General features: G+C 37.0%; 1 protein-coding gene across 1 annotated transcript; it reads right to left on the bottom strand.

Moving 5' to 3' along the window:
• Positions 1-15,059: 15,059 nt before the first annotated feature.
• Positions 15,060-15,719, bottom strand: LOC306846514 (transmembrane protein 125-like; the record flags this gene model as incomplete). Its single annotated transcript, XM_079379948.1, has 1 exon — positions 15,060-15,719. Exon 1 carries the CDS (start codon positions 15,711-15,713, stop codon positions 15,060-15,062), a length of 654 nt encoding a protein of 217 aa, XP_079236074.1. The 5' UTR covers positions 15,714-15,719.
• Positions 15,720-16,106: the final 387 nt, after the last annotated feature.

The raw sequence follows: 16,106 nt of genomic DNA on the forward strand, positions 1-16,106 counted from the left end.
TAAATATGCTTATAGAGTATTAATAGGCTAGTTTAATAATTTTGAGATTGATATTATTTTGAAAAACATGCTTTTGTCAACTAGCTTTCAGTTTTTAACTCAAAATCAATCAAATCATTGCAGTGCTGTTCTTTAGACTCTCTAGGTCAATAATTATCAAAAAATTTTGATAATTTAACAGAGACTGGGCAAAAAATAACACTATTACAGTTAAAAAGCTCAAAAACACAGTGTTGTATGAGAAATAGGCATTTAAAACCACTAGATGGCAGCGGAAGACCACTAATGGGCTTATTAAACTCTTAAACAGTACTGTTCATATGTTGCTTATGGAGATGCTATAAAATCACTGTTATAACATTTTAAACCTCATTGAGTCAAAGTTTACCATTTTGTTCATACAGACATATCAGTTTTTATAATTTTGCCAGATTATGATTACAGTGGAACCTGAAAATGACATCTAAACTCTTAAAAAGTGAATGTGCAATAATCTTTGTTACCTATCACTTATTTTAAATCAAACAACTGTGTTTGTGTGTAAGCAGCCTTAATGATTATTACTGTGATAGTCTGACCATTTCATTTAAATGTGTGTTTCTGTGTGTGTGTGAATATGCTTATAGAGCATTAATAGGCCAGTTTAATCGTTTAATTTCACTGTGTGTGCATGAGTGTTGTGTGTCTGTGAGCCTGCTCTCCATTTTGGATGTTTTTAACTGTCAGCCATACATCCAGGTTGGCCAACCTTAAAGGATGTCAATTTCACGAACCCCGGTTAATCGCTGCTTGCAGCTATATTTATTATTATTATTATTATTATTCTGCCTTAAAACGAATCGTGCAGCCCAAACCGTAAGGGCTAGAGAGCTGAAACTTGGTCAGAAGGTAGTAGTCTTGCTCGCTACTCAGATACAAAGAATCGGCCAAATCGGCCAAACGGGGGCGCTACAGCGCAAAAACCTAAAATTTCAGACATTTTTGGCCCACAGTCGTAAACCGTGTGTCGTAGACTCAAAAACTTTACATCGTTGCAATCCTTGGGTTAGCCCGAACAAAAGTGGAGTCCGAAATTTTTGAGCTGCGACGCTTCCTTCTTGCCCTAAAATTGACCTATATCCCAGACCTACTTTTGCGAACTAGTCCTAGGTTTTTCGCCTGATCGGAACCAAACCAGTGCAGAAATATTCTGTGGACACTGAATATCAATAATTATCAAAAAAAAGTTGCAATTTTGATTTTCGGGCGATACAGTACTCCAATTAGCGTCTATGCTAACGTTAGCCAAATGTTGTTGGAAGTATAGCTCTGGAACGGAATGAGCTATATTCACCAAACTCGGTACAAGTATGTACGAGCTCAATCTTTGGTCAAATAAAAAAAATTGCGAAGCTCTGCCACTTAGGGGCGCTATAAGACAGAAAAAACATATAAATGGTTATAACTAGGCAACCGTTGGTCCGATCGGCTTCAAAATTGGTATGCAGCATCTTGGTCCAAAGGGGCACAAGTGTATATGAGGACATTCACGTATCTCAAAAAACATGGCCGCCATTGGCCAAAACATTTCAAGCACCAATTAGACAAGGTTAACGGAGGTCGATCGGAACAAAACTCGGTGGGCATGTTCGACTCATGGCCCTAAAGGTCTGTAAGAATTTTGAAAGAAATCGGCCACAAGTTGGCGCTAACGAGATTTTTGGCTCTGTAATCACGTGGTGTTTTACATATCCACACATAATGCATATCATCTGATAGATCTCCTCATAATGAACAACTTTTCCTCTTGGACCAAAGCTGTTAATCAAATCGTTCATTAATTATTCAGAAATATGTCTAAAACCTACTTTTGCGAACTAGTCTCTGGTTTTTCACTCAATTTCGATCAAACCACTGCAGTAATAATCTCTGGACTCTCTAGATCAATAGTTATCGAAAAAATGTTGAATTTTGTCCTTTGGTTAGCCATAATTGGCTAATTTCAAAAAAGAGGTGTGGCCACACATACCCAACAGCCTATAAAACCTAAACGAAAACTTGAAACTTTACGAAAGTTGGTGAAAACATGTGTCACATGACTGTGAACAAGCAAGAAAAGTTTCATCAAGATCGGACCATAGGTGGCGCTATAACAGTCAGAAAAGCCATCAAAAACACAATATTTCAACTGTACATGAAATTAACTGTAAAAAAAACATCTTAGATATTCACAAATACATAAGTCATTCATATCACATGATAGATCTCATCATTCTGAACAACTTTGTCTCTAGGATCATTTCTGTCAATCAAACTGTTATTTAATTATTTGCAATTAGGTTTAAAACCTACTTTGGTGAACTAGTCGTAGGTTTTTCACCCAATCGCAACCAAACTACTGCCGAAATGTTCTCTGTCTAGGGCTTATTAATAATTATCAAAAAAATCTTTGAAACGTCCACTCATTTTTGTAATGGGGCCCAAAAACATTTAAAAGTCGAGGACCTATTTTACGAAAAATGCTATAACTCGTGAACGAAATGAGATATCTTCACCAAACTTGGTACATATATATAGCAATAGGAACTTTGGTCAAAAAACAAAAAATACCACTGATCTGCCACTTGGTGGCGCTATAAGATCGAAAAAACTGTAACTGGGTAACCGTTGGTCCGATCGACTTGAAACTTGGTACGCAGTGTCTTTGTCCGACGTGGCTGAAATATCTATGAGGACATTCGCGTATCTCAAAAAACATGGCCGCCATCGGCCATTAAAATTTGAGCACTTATTAGACAAGGTTAACGGAGGTCGATCGGAACGAAACTCGGTGGGCATGTTTGACTCATGACCCCAAAGGTCTGTAAGAATTTTGAAAGAAATCGGCCACAAGTTGGCGCTAACGAGATTTTTGGCCTAGTGATCACGTGGTGTTTTACATATCCACAAATAATGCATATCATATGATAGATCTCCTCATTCCGAACAACTTTGCCTCTTGGACCAAAGATGTCAATCAAATCGTTCATTAATTATTCAGAAATATGTCTAAAACCTACTTTTGCGAACTAGTCTCTGGTTTTTTGGTCAATCTCGATCAAACCACTGCAGTAATAATCTCTGGACTCTCTAGATCAATAGTTATCGAACAAATGTTGAATTTTGTCCTTTGGTTAGCTATAATTGGCTCATTTAAAAAAGGACAAGTGGCCACAAAAACCCAACAGCCTATAAAACTTAAACAAAAACTTGAAACTTTACGAAAGTAGGTGAAAACATGTGACACATGACCGTTAACAAGCATGAAAAGTTTCATGGAGATCGGACCATAGGTGGTGCTTTAACAGTGAAAAGGGGCTTCTGAAACAGCATTTCTAAGGGAAATGACCTCAAATTGCAATAAAATATTAATAACATTCACTTATACACTAGATCTTCATATCATCTGATAGATCTCCTCATTCTGAACAACTTTGCCTCTTGGACTAATGCTGTCAATCAAATCGTTCATTAATTATTTACAAATGTGTTAAAAACCTACTTTTGCTAACTTGTCTCTGTTTTTTTGCTCAATCTCGATCAAACCACAGCAGTGATGTTCTCTGGAGTCTCTAGATCAATAATTATCACAAAATTTATAAGTTAAGAGAGACTGGGCCAAAAATAACACTATAATAGTTATAAAGCTTAAAAACACAGTGTTGTATGAAAAATTGGCTTTTATAACCACTAGATGGCAGCGGAAGACCACTAATGGCCTTATTAAGCTGTAAAACAGCACTGTTCTATGGCTACTGAAGAATTCATGATAAAACATTATAAAATCACTGTTATAACATTTTAAACCTCATTGAGTCAAAGTTTACCATTTTGTTCATACAGACATATCAGTTTTTATAATTTTGCCAGGTTTTTATTACAGTGAAACCTGAAAATGAGATCTAAACTCTTAAAAAGTGAATAAGTGCAATAGGCTTTGTTACCTATCACTTATTTCAAATATCTGCATCTGCAACAAAATGTGTGTGCATGTATGTCCGTGTATGAGTGTTTCTGTGTGTGTGTGTATACAAGTGTGTTTGTGTGTGTGTGTGTGTGTGTGTGTGTGTGTGTGTTGTGTGTGTGTGTGTGTGTGTGTGTATGTGTGTGTAAGCAGGCTTTATGATTGTTATTGTCATGGTTTGACCATTTAATTTCTATGTGTGTGTGCATGTGTGTTTTTGTGTGTATGTAAATATGCTTATAGAGTATTAATAGGCTAGTTTAATAATTTTGAGATTGATATTATTTTGAAAAACATGCTTTTGTCAACTAGCTTTCAGTTTTTAACTCAAAATCAATCAAATCATTTCAGTACTGTTCTCTAGACTCTCTGGATCAATAATTATCAAAACATTTTGATAATTTAAGAGAGACTGGGCCAAAAATAACACTATAATAGTTATAAAGCTTAAAAACACAGTGTTGTATGAGAAATTGGCTTTTATAACCACTAGATGGCAGCGTAAGACCACTAATGGGCTTATTAAACTCTTAAACAGTACTGTTTATATCTTGCTTATGGAGATGTTATAAAATCACTGTTATAACATTTTAAACCTCATTGAGTCAAAGTTTACCATTTTGTTCATACAGACATATCAGTTTTTATAATTTTGCCAGATTATGATTACAGTGGAACCTGAAAATGACATCTAAACTCTTAAAAAGCGAATAGGTGCAATAATCTTTGTTACCTATCACTTATTTCAAATATCTGCAACAAAATGTGTGTGCATGTATGTCCGTGTATGAGTGTTTCTGTGTGTGTTTGTATGTGTGAGTGTGTGTGTAAGCAGGCTTAATAATTATTACTGTGACCGTTTGACCATTTCATTTAAATGTGTGTGTGTGTGTGTGAATATGTTCATAGAGTATTAATAGGCCAGTTTAATCATTTAATTTCACTGTGTGTGCATGAGTGTTGTGTGTCTGTGAGCCTGCTCTCCATTCTGGATGTTTTTAACTGTCAGCCATACATCCAGGTTGGCCAACCTTAAAGGGCGTCAATTTCACGAACCCCGGTTAATCGCTGCTTGCAGCTATATTTGTTTTTATAATAGTAAGTGTAATGTGTGTAACTAGGACACCTTAAAATAACCACTTACTGCTTGCTGTTATTACCACTTGCTGTAATGCATATTTTTCAGTCATACATGAATGAAAATGTAAGAAGTCAAATTTATGCACTCAAAAAATCATGGACAACAATTTGATTATAAAATTGTGCAGTATTGTGTAAAGTACCATTTCCATTGTAACACAGTGTCCAATTGCAACAGGTGAATAATACCCAATTCATGTGTATTACTTAAATATGTGATAGAGAAAATGCAATAAATGTAGATTGTGCCAAGCGTCCTGCTCTCATCAGTGGTTTGTTGATTGTCTCTTCAGTTTTGGAGCTATGGTTGGTCTCTCTATAGCAGCTGTGGTCCTGTTGATCTTCGTCATCACTGTGTGTGTTCTCTGCTACCTCAAGATCAAGATTTTTTATTTGTCACATACACAATTATACAGAGTATAACCAGCAGTGAAATGTAGGTACCTCTTCATCGTCACTAAACCCAGTAGTGTGCCAGGTCAGAACATCCAAATCCACAGAAGCACTGAGTAATGATGAATGAAACAGGAACAATGGCATTAATGTGACACACTGGGCCAGAATGGCAAAATCACTGAAAAGGATGTAGAGACACATGCTGGATGTTAGATTGTTCATGAACTTCCTCCATCTCAGTTTACTGCCGAATCAGTGTATGTACAGTTGGATGTCCTTTACAGATATGTGATTAAGTGATTGCAGTCATGACATTCTATTTTTATCAAAAGCATATTCAGGTTATGGAGGCTTTCTAAGTAATCTACCCAGCTCTGCCCATCATTTTATAAAAGCACTTCTTATTGTGTTTGCACTGTAAATGTTTTATGGTTTATGTAATTTCATTGGCATGCCAACTAAGTTGTACATTTTGATAAAACATTACACAGAAAAGGGTTAGTAAGTGATTTTGACACACTAAAATCTATTTAACACATATTATTTATGTTTTGTGGCTAATTGTTACAGAAGAGAGACTCAGACTGCGTGACGTAATGTAAACAGGTATTTATTGACAGACGTTCAGCATATGGAGTGAAACAGGTAAGCGGTGATTCTTGGATTCTTCGGAGTTCAGGAGGAATGTTAACTTGGATTTCCTTTCTCGACAGAAGACACGGAACAGGAGTTACCAATACAGCACATAGAGACTCCTTCACCTAGATATCACACTATAAAGACTGTGTCTGTTCCCCGAACTAGAAAATACAGAAAACATCCAAACCAAATTAAGAGTAACAATTTAATTGATGTTCAACAAATAAAAAATGTTTACAATACAGAGAAACAATTGATAAAACTTGGCTTACTCAATATCAGGTCCCTTTCTACAACGATAATAATCTAGATTTGCTCTGTTTGATAGAAACATGGCTAAAACCAGATGAATACATTACTTTAAATGAGTCCACCCCCCAAGATTACTGCTATAAAAATGAGCCACGTCCAAACGGTAAAGGGGGAGGTGTTGCTACAATTTATAGCAATATTCTCAGTATTTCTCAGAGGGCAGGCTTTAAGTATAACTCGTTTGAAGTTATGGTGCTGCGTATAACATTATCTAGAGAAACAGACGTTAGTAATAAATCCCCTGTGATGTTTGTACTGCTACTGTACACAGGCCACCAGGGCACCACACAGACTTTATTAAAGAATTTGCTGATTTTCTATCTGAGTTAGTAGTGGCTACAGATAAAGTCTTAATTGTTGGCGATTTTAATATCCATGCCGATAATGAAAAAGATGCATTAGGATCAGCATTCATAGACATTCTGAGCTCTATTGGGGTTAGACAACACATTTCCGGATCTACTCATTGTCGAAATCATACTCTAGATTTAATACTGTCACATGGAATTGATGTTAGTGGTGTTGAAATTCTGCAGCAAAGCGATGATATCTCAGATCATTATCTAGTCTTGTGTAAACTCCTTATAGCTAAAACTGTAAATTATAATCCTTGTTACAAGTATGGTAGAGCCATCACCTCTAGCACAAAAGACTGCTTTGTAAGTAATCTTCCTGATTTATCTCAATTCCTCAGCATATCCAACAGCGCAGAAAAACTTGATGATGGAACATAAACTATGGACTCTCTCTTTTCTAACACTTTAGATACAGTTGCTCCTTTACGCTTAAGGAAGATCAAAGAACACAGTCCGACTCCGTGGTATAATGAGCACACTCGCACCTTAAAGAGAGCAGCCCGGGAAAATAGAGCGCAGATGGAGGAAAACAAAACTAGAGGTATTTCGTATAGCCTGGCGAGAAAATACCCTATCCTACAGGAAAGCATTAACAACTGTTAGATCTGATTACTTTTCATCTCTTCTAGAAGAAAACAAACATAACCCCTGGTATTTATTCAATACAGTCACTAAATTAACGAAAAATAAAGCATCAACAGGTGTTGGCATTTCCCAAAAGCACAGCAGTAAGGACTTTATGGACTACTTTACTTCCAAGATCGATTCTATCAGAGATAAAATTGTAACCATGCAGCCATCAGCTACAGTATTGCATCAGATAGTGCACTATAGATCCCCTGAGGAACAATTCCACTCATTCTCTACTATAGGAGAGGAAGAATTGTATAAATTTGTTAAATTATCTAAACCAACAACATGCATGTATATTAGACCCTATTCCAGCTAAACTACTAAAAGAGCTGCTTCCAGAAGTCATAGATCCTCTTTTGGCTATTATTAATTCATCAGTGTCATTAGGATATGCCCCCAAAACCTTCAAATTGGCTGTTATTAAGCCTCTCATTAAAAACCACAACTTGACCCCAAAGATCTAGTTAATTACAGACCGATCTCAAATCTCCCTGGTCTGTCAAAGATACTAGAAAAGGTAGTATCCTCGCAATTATATTCTTTCTTAGTGAAAACTAGTATTTGTGAGGAATTTCAGTCAGGATTTAGATCGTATCGTAGTACTGAGACTGCTCTCATTACAGTTACAAATGACCTGCTTCTATCATCTGATCGTGGTTGTATCTCTTTATTAGTTCTACTGGATCTTAGCGCTGCGTTCGACACTATCGACCACAACATTCTTTTAAATAGACTAGAACACTTTGTTGGCTTTAGATGAAGTGCATTAGAATGGTTCAAATCGTACTTATCTGAACACCATCAGTTCATAGCAGTGAATGAAGAGGTATCATATCGATCACAAGTGTAGTATGGAGTACCTTAAGGCTCAGTGCTAGGGCCGTTACTTTTCACGCTTTACATGTTACCCTTGAGAGATATTATCAGGAGACATGGTGTTAGTTTTCACTGTTATGCTGATGATACTCAGCTCTATATTTCTTCGCGGCCCAGTGAAACACACCAAATTGAGAAACTAACAGAATGCATAGTCGATATAAAAAACTGGATGACGAGTAACTTCTTACTGCTAAATTCTGAACAAACAGAGGTGTTAATTATCAGACCTAAAAACCCCACATGTAATAACCTAGAACACTATCTAACACTTGACGGCTGCTCTGTCAATTCTTCTTCATCAGTTAGAAACCTAGGTGTGTTGTTTGATGGCAATTTTTCATTTGAAAGCCATGTTTCTAGTATCTGTAAAACTGCGTTTTTCCATCTCAAAAACATATCTAAATTGCGGCCTATGCTCTCAATGTCAAATGCAGCAATACTAATTCATGCGTTTATGACCTCAAGGTTAGACTATTGTAATGCTTTATTGGGTTCTTGTTCTGCACGCTTGATCAACAAATTACAGTTGGTCCAAAATGCAGCATCTAGAGTCCTTACTAGAACCAGGAAGTACGACCATACTGCATTGGCTCCCTATCAAACATCGTATAGATTTTAAAATCTTGTTAATTACTTATAAAGCCCTGAATGGCTTAGCTCCTCAGTACTTGAGCGATCTCTTATCACATTATAGTCCTCCACGTCTGCTGCGTTCTCAAAACTCTGGCCATTTGATAATACCTAGAATATCAAAATCGACTGCGGGCGGCAGATCCTTTTCCTATTTAGCACCCAAACTCTGGAACAATCTACCTAATACTGTTCGGGAGGCAGACACACTCTGTCAGTTTAAATCTAGATTAAAGACACATTTCTTTAACCTGGTTTACACATAACACTCTAATACACTTCTATTATTCAAATCCGTTAAAGGATTGTTAGGCTGCATTAATTAGATCAACCCGAACCGGGAACACTCCCCATAACACATGATATACGCGTTACATCATAAGAAGAATGGCATTTACGCTAATATTTGTCTGTTTCTATTCAGTTTCTCAGTCCGTGTCCGGATCAGATGGTGGATCGGCGCCGGGAGATGATGTATGTGGCCTTGATCGTCGGCGGAGGCCGGACACCTGGATGAGCCCCGGAGACATATCCCCAGTCACCGTAGCCACCAGATCCAGTCCGTATCCAGATCAGATGGTGGATCAGCACCCAGAGACGACTTCTATAGCCCTGAATGTCAGCGGAGCGCCAGAGACAGATCCCCAGTGAGGACACCGCCACTTAGACAGCCATCGGTAAAAGACCACTGGAACCAGTTGAGCCCTTACAATCTGACTTTGCTGCAGTTGGAATTGAACTGCTGGTTCGTTTGGCCAGAGGAGAACTGGCTTGGTTTCTCCCAAGGTTTTTTTCTTCATTCTGTCACTGATGGAGTTTTGGTTCCTTGCCGCTGTCACCTCTGGCTTGCTTAGTTGACGACCTGTTATCGTCGACCTGATTGCAAAGACACGATTTAAACTGGACTGAGCTGGATGATGACATCACTGAATTCAATAATGAAATGCCTTTAACTTTTTTCATTTTACATTATTGACACACTATTTTCCTTTTTTGATGTTGTGCAGTTGCTTTGACACAACTGACTTAAAAGCGCTATATAAATAAAGGTGACTTGACTTGACAGAACCATAACATTATACAATATGACTGATATGCATTTAAGTTTTTTTCAAATCAACTCCAAATCCAAAGCCATATGTGTCATGCTAGAGTAGGAGTAATACAAAGCTCACGATGACAAAGATAGTTCAAAAAGTCCTTTTAATCCACAGGAGAAAAGGTATTCCAACACATGAACAAACAATAACCGACCCGGGACTTAAATAATGAGACTAATGAGGGGTAGACCGGTGAAGGAGATTAACAACTAAGAGAGATAATTTAAACTAAACAGGGCAGGAGAGAAAGAACTGAATAAAACACAACCATTACTGTGACAATATGACAGCTTTGTGTGAGTAAAATACTTATAAGGAAAATCATTAAAATCTCATTAATGTATTTTTAAATATGCCAAATCAAGATGTGTAACGGAAGGTTTAATGTCACAGACTTCATGCCATTTGACTGAACGTGCATATTCAAATCCCACACAGATTATATAGTGACTTCAGTTTCAGTATATCCATAATATCAAACCATTGTATCAAAACGAGCAGTGCAAACATCCTGCCAACAAATCCTTTTGTGTATGGAAGAAACTGATGTGGCTTTTGAATAACATGAGGGTGAGTAAATGATGTCAGGAGTCATTTTTTGGGTTAGCAATGTCTTCAAGATGCATTTTTCACTACATTCTTGCCATTCAGTGAAGGCTTGATTCACACAGTCGGCTGTCGTGATGTGACCTCAGTTTCCAGATCATGGAATCACTTTTACTGAAGCATGATGGGAGAGAATGAGAAATGCAGAAACATTGTAATATAAAAAGCTGAAGGGTATAATGAATGAATTAAAAGCAAAGAAAATGTCCTTTGTTCATTCTCACTAGAGCTGTGGTTATTGTTAAATAAAATATTGCACATTGCACAATATTATTATGATTATTATTATTGTTGTTGTTGTTATTAACATTAAATAACTTCAATTTACCTTATTCAATGGACAATGTTAGATGAAAAGGCATTTAATAATGCATTCTTGAATGAATGAATGACTGAAGTCCCATATTTGACTCTGTAACGCGGTGAACGAGACGTGAGACGCGCGGATCCATATGCAAGGCTTTTATTCAGAGACGTGGTCATATACACAAGCAGGGTCGAACAACAGCAAACAAGTATGGCATTGGCAAGACACAGAGTAATCCAAGGGCAAGCGTGGGTCTTTGATCGGCGAACGATATCCAGAGGGCTTGAGAAGAGGGGTAGTCAGATAACCTGAGCAATAATCCAAACGAGGGATAAACAAGGGTTAATCCAAGATACACGGGAAGGAATCAGGAAACGAGGCTATAAACAAAATAAACAAAACTTAGACTTCGAAAACACGGAAGGGCTCCGAAATGTAGCTATCACTTGGAGAGCAATAAACGCTAGACAATACAGGAACTAAACAAACACGGAATGGCTCGGTAAGGAAGCTAACACTTGGAGAGTGAATATATTTATCTTCCAATGGGACCCAAAACTGTTTGGTAACCCACATTCTTCAAAATATCTACTTTTATGTTCAGCAGTAGAAAAAAATTAGGTCAGGTTTGGGGTGAATAAACAATTTTGTTTTTGCAACTAACATGCAATTAAGCATCAGAAAACATTACATTAAGTTTGAGGAATATTCATTTAAAGTATTAATAGCACTCCTTTTTTCACAAAGGGAAGAACAAAACTGTTCATAAACTGTATTTAAATGTCTAGTGCGGATCAGCTGATAGCTGCGAAGACGCAAGGAAATGAGTTAACAGGTAATAAAAATTACCTATTAACCCAGATGAAGAGTTACACCTCTTTCAACCTTTGCTCAAGATGCATCCATTGTGATGCACTCCACACTGTAAACATGATAATCGAAAATGATAAAAAACACTGAAATATTGGATTATACCAAGCAACAGGTATGTATAAAAACATTACTGTTTATTTTACTGTTATTTCAGTGGCCATGACATGATAATGCATTTCTCTTTTCAACTGATCAAATGAGTCATATGACTGTTGCATTGCTTTACATTGCTCACCACATCCTTGTATTTAAGCCTTAATACTACAGATATGTTACGATGACATTATTATCAAGTGAGTTTTTTTTGTATATTCTGTTATTACTGTACTTCCACCATGCTGTTGCTTAACTGTTTTACTTAACTATTTGCTTTTTAAGCGATATGACAGGACTGTGATATGATTTACAGATGCAAACAACAAAAAATATAATAAAAATATTCTCTCTTCTAGACAGGCCATCATGGGAAACATACACCACAGAGTTAATATGGTTCTGATCACATATTTGGTTATGGCAATGTCTGCACATGAATGTCTGACTCAATCAACTGTTTCATCAGAACTTTCAATGGAAAGTACTTCAGATGGACAAAACGGTTAGTGCATCAATTTAATGTCCATTAGCATATATGAAATATGTTTTGATAATTAAGTGAAAGCTGATGTGAACATTATCTAATTAATTACTTTAGTCATATCAAAAGTAAATCATGCATTATTTTATTTAAATTCTTAAAACTTATTATTTTTACATATTTGCATGTGTCACAAATATGGATCCTGTCCATAGAGATTTTAAATTTTTTTTGTAGTTGTATATTTGTTTTGACAGGAACATTATTTTAAATATACTGAAACTTGACCTGATAATCATTTCTCTATTCCAGTGTATATTTTGGTTCTGTGTCATAGACACGCACTTTTTTGTATTTTCATCAAAAACAATAAGCATTATTAATTTACTATAATCACTTTTGCCATCCTCAGACTCACCGGTAATCACTGAAGACCACTCCGCCTGGCCAATTGTGCTCGGTGCTTTGACAGCGGTGCTTTCCATCGGCCTCCTGATAGCACTGGCCGTGAGGTACCGCTTCTTCCGATGGTGCCTGACCACAAACCGTAACGCTTTATTACTGGAGGAAGAAACGGCCAGTCAGTTCGGCCAAGCTGGAGATCTGGAGGGAGAGATCCCAGTGCGTGGCATAAGGGGCAGAATGATCCGGAGTGGAGAAAGTTCTGATGATGATGATGATGATGATGATGGCTACATCGAGGACAACTACATCCAGGCAAACGAGAGAGAGAAAGCCGAGGAAGAGGAAATCCAGCAGGAAGATACTGAAGACAGTGATGATGAACTGGTCATTACAGATGCTGTATACGTGAACTGATTTTCCCCATGCACCGGATATCCCCATGAATATAAAGTCTGGAATCACTATGACATTTTGGACATTTGTATTTCTAATAGATGATGTTCTTCAGAACGTGTTTTGAAGAAGTCTTTGAAGGAATATTCTGGTTTTAGAAAAAATTCAGTTCAATCTTCAGCATTTGTGGCATAATGTTTGTTACCACAAACATTTATATCATCTCTTTCTTCCAAAAAAAAATAAAAATCTGGGTTACAGAGGCACTTACAATGGAAGTGAATGGGGCCAATCCATAAATGTTAAAATGCTCAACGCTTAACTGTATAACCACAAATTAATATGGATAAAAAAAATCACTAACCTTTCTGCTTATGCCCAACTGATGGTTAAAAATGTAAAATTATGGTTTAAACAGCTTTTCAGCTCAATTAATGCACAGGTTTTAACAGAAGAATGAAAATAATTATTTTAGTACAATGACAAACTTAACATTTCTTCTTTTAAATCCTGCAAAAACGGGCTCAGTTCATTTCCATTGTATCTCGAAGTAACCTCAATTTAAAAAAAAAAATTATTATCATTATTATTTTTTGCTAATAAATATTATGCCACAAATGCTGTTGACTGAGCTTAACTTGGATGTGAACCCTGAATATTCATTTAAGATATTCAAGGGATGAATATAATGTTTTTTTTTTTGCATACATTTGTTTTCTTATGATCACAGTTCACACAACACCTCAAAATTATGAAAATTAATCCATCCATAATAATTGTTAACTGTTATTCCCTGTACTTCTTATTTGCCAGTGTGGCTTTTTCTTTCAATATCTTTCTATATGTCTAAGCCTGTCTTAAAAAAGGTATCTTGCAATTGAAGTGTGTTCAGTACTACAGCAAATGAAAAAGTGACCACACTTAATAATGGAACAAACATGCTTATGTACATATATTTCACTGCTTAGCATAAAAATAGCACAACATACATGCATATATACATATATATATATATATATATATATATATATATATATTTTTTTTTTTTGTTTTTTTTTTTGTTTAGGTGAATTAATACAATTATGAAGAGCTCATGACAGTTTAATACATTACACATATACCACTTACATTTAATGCAGCTGTATAAACTCTATCATAGATTTATTGAGCAAATTGTGCATACTTAATGTATTGGTCATTCAACAAATATAACTACTCTGGAATGTGTATAGAAATAACTGTTGCCATTTAGTTTTTGGCGTCATTTGTAGACAGCTGTGTAGAACATCAGACTTCAAGTCAACAACTTCACTTCAAGTTGAGACAGTCTGATTATGGAATAGCATACTGGCATAATATGCTTACTTTTTGCCACAGAAACAGTGCAAGTTGTATGCCAGTGTGCTAGAAGTTCCTGTTCATTCATCAGATTGGAAATGCATGGTGAAGTTGAATGCACTACATTCTGGGATATATTATTCAAAGGAGTGAACTTTGTTGTACATGGCGCATTTTGGCAAATCCAGGTATTCAATTGAAGATTAATTTCCATACAGATATGGAATATTCCTACTTGATTATTTTGACTTCCAACTATAAGTTCCATTGCTTGGTGCTCATAAGACGACACGTAAAATGAGAAATGACAATGCAAGCATTTGATTTGGAGGCGTTTGATTGTCAATAAAGATGTCTTCTAGCCAAACTGCAGGGGTAACAGGAGTAAAATGAACACCAATGAAGCTCATTTATTGTGTTTTACACAGCAGTGTGCAAATAGGTCTTAATATCATGTAGGAACCAGAGCCAGATCGAATTCTCGATTCTTCTTTCACACCAAATTCGACTGACTTGAAGTTGAATCCCTCCATGGTCGGTTCCTTTGCCCCGTTACTGTATACACTCTCACCCTTTGTCGTCTTCGCCTTCTCGTGTTTCTCCTTCCCTGCACATAAACCATCACTCCATACACCATCACACCTAGCACCACAGCGCTGCCACTGGCCAGGAGGGTCATGCCAGAGAGCAGCATGTCCAGCTGAGTGAGACTGAGCAGCGTAGTCCCACACACCACCAGTGCCAAACCAGTGAAGAGCAACAGCACGGGATCCACCGTTCCTCCACTGCGCAGCTGGTCGATGCGTCTACGGCTGTGTATGCAGCCCATGTCTTGCACTGCAGAGCTGAGCAGCTGCTTCATGAGGACCACCAGTGCCAGGAGACAGAGAGTGGAACCTACGCCCAAGCGCCACAGCACAGAGGGCCCCGCTGCAGAGGAGGCGGTCGAGAGGAGCCCCACGCCGGCCGAGCCCAGGCTCAGAACCATGGCCACTGAAAAGCAGTAGCACAGGAGAGACACATGCGGCTCATTGAACCACCACAGCTCCACCTGCTCCTCCACGGCTTGGCGCTGGTGCCACAAAGGGTCTGCTTGCAGATGAAGGGGAGCTCCGGGACTCATCACACTCAAGGGGAGAAGCTCCATCTCCAGGGTCTCTCAGATGCTGCAGTTGTCTGGTGTGTGTATTGTCTCAAAAACTATGTGGTAAATCAACATTTTAAAATGAATGACACTTTATAAGAAGGTTCAATGCATTAACATTGGTTATGGTAACATCTAAATGAACTGGTTCTCTTCAAATAAAAATATATATATATATTTAGCATCACTATATCAACCAAAATTAAAAACAAAACTAATTCTTATGGGTTAAATCATATAAAACTGCACTTTAAGGAAACCAGTTAGGTTATACAACCCGAATTCTGGAAATGTTGGGACGTTTTTTAAATTTGAATAAAATGAAAACTAAAAGAATTTAAAATCACATGAGCCAATATTTTATTCACAATAGATAACATAACAAATGTTTAAACT

This window comes from Barbus barbus, assembly GCF_936440315.1.
Source record: "Barbus barbus genome assembly, chromosome: 26".
Classification (NCBI taxonomy): domain Eukaryota; kingdom Metazoa; phylum Chordata; class Actinopteri; order Cypriniformes; family Cyprinidae; genus Barbus; species Barbus barbus.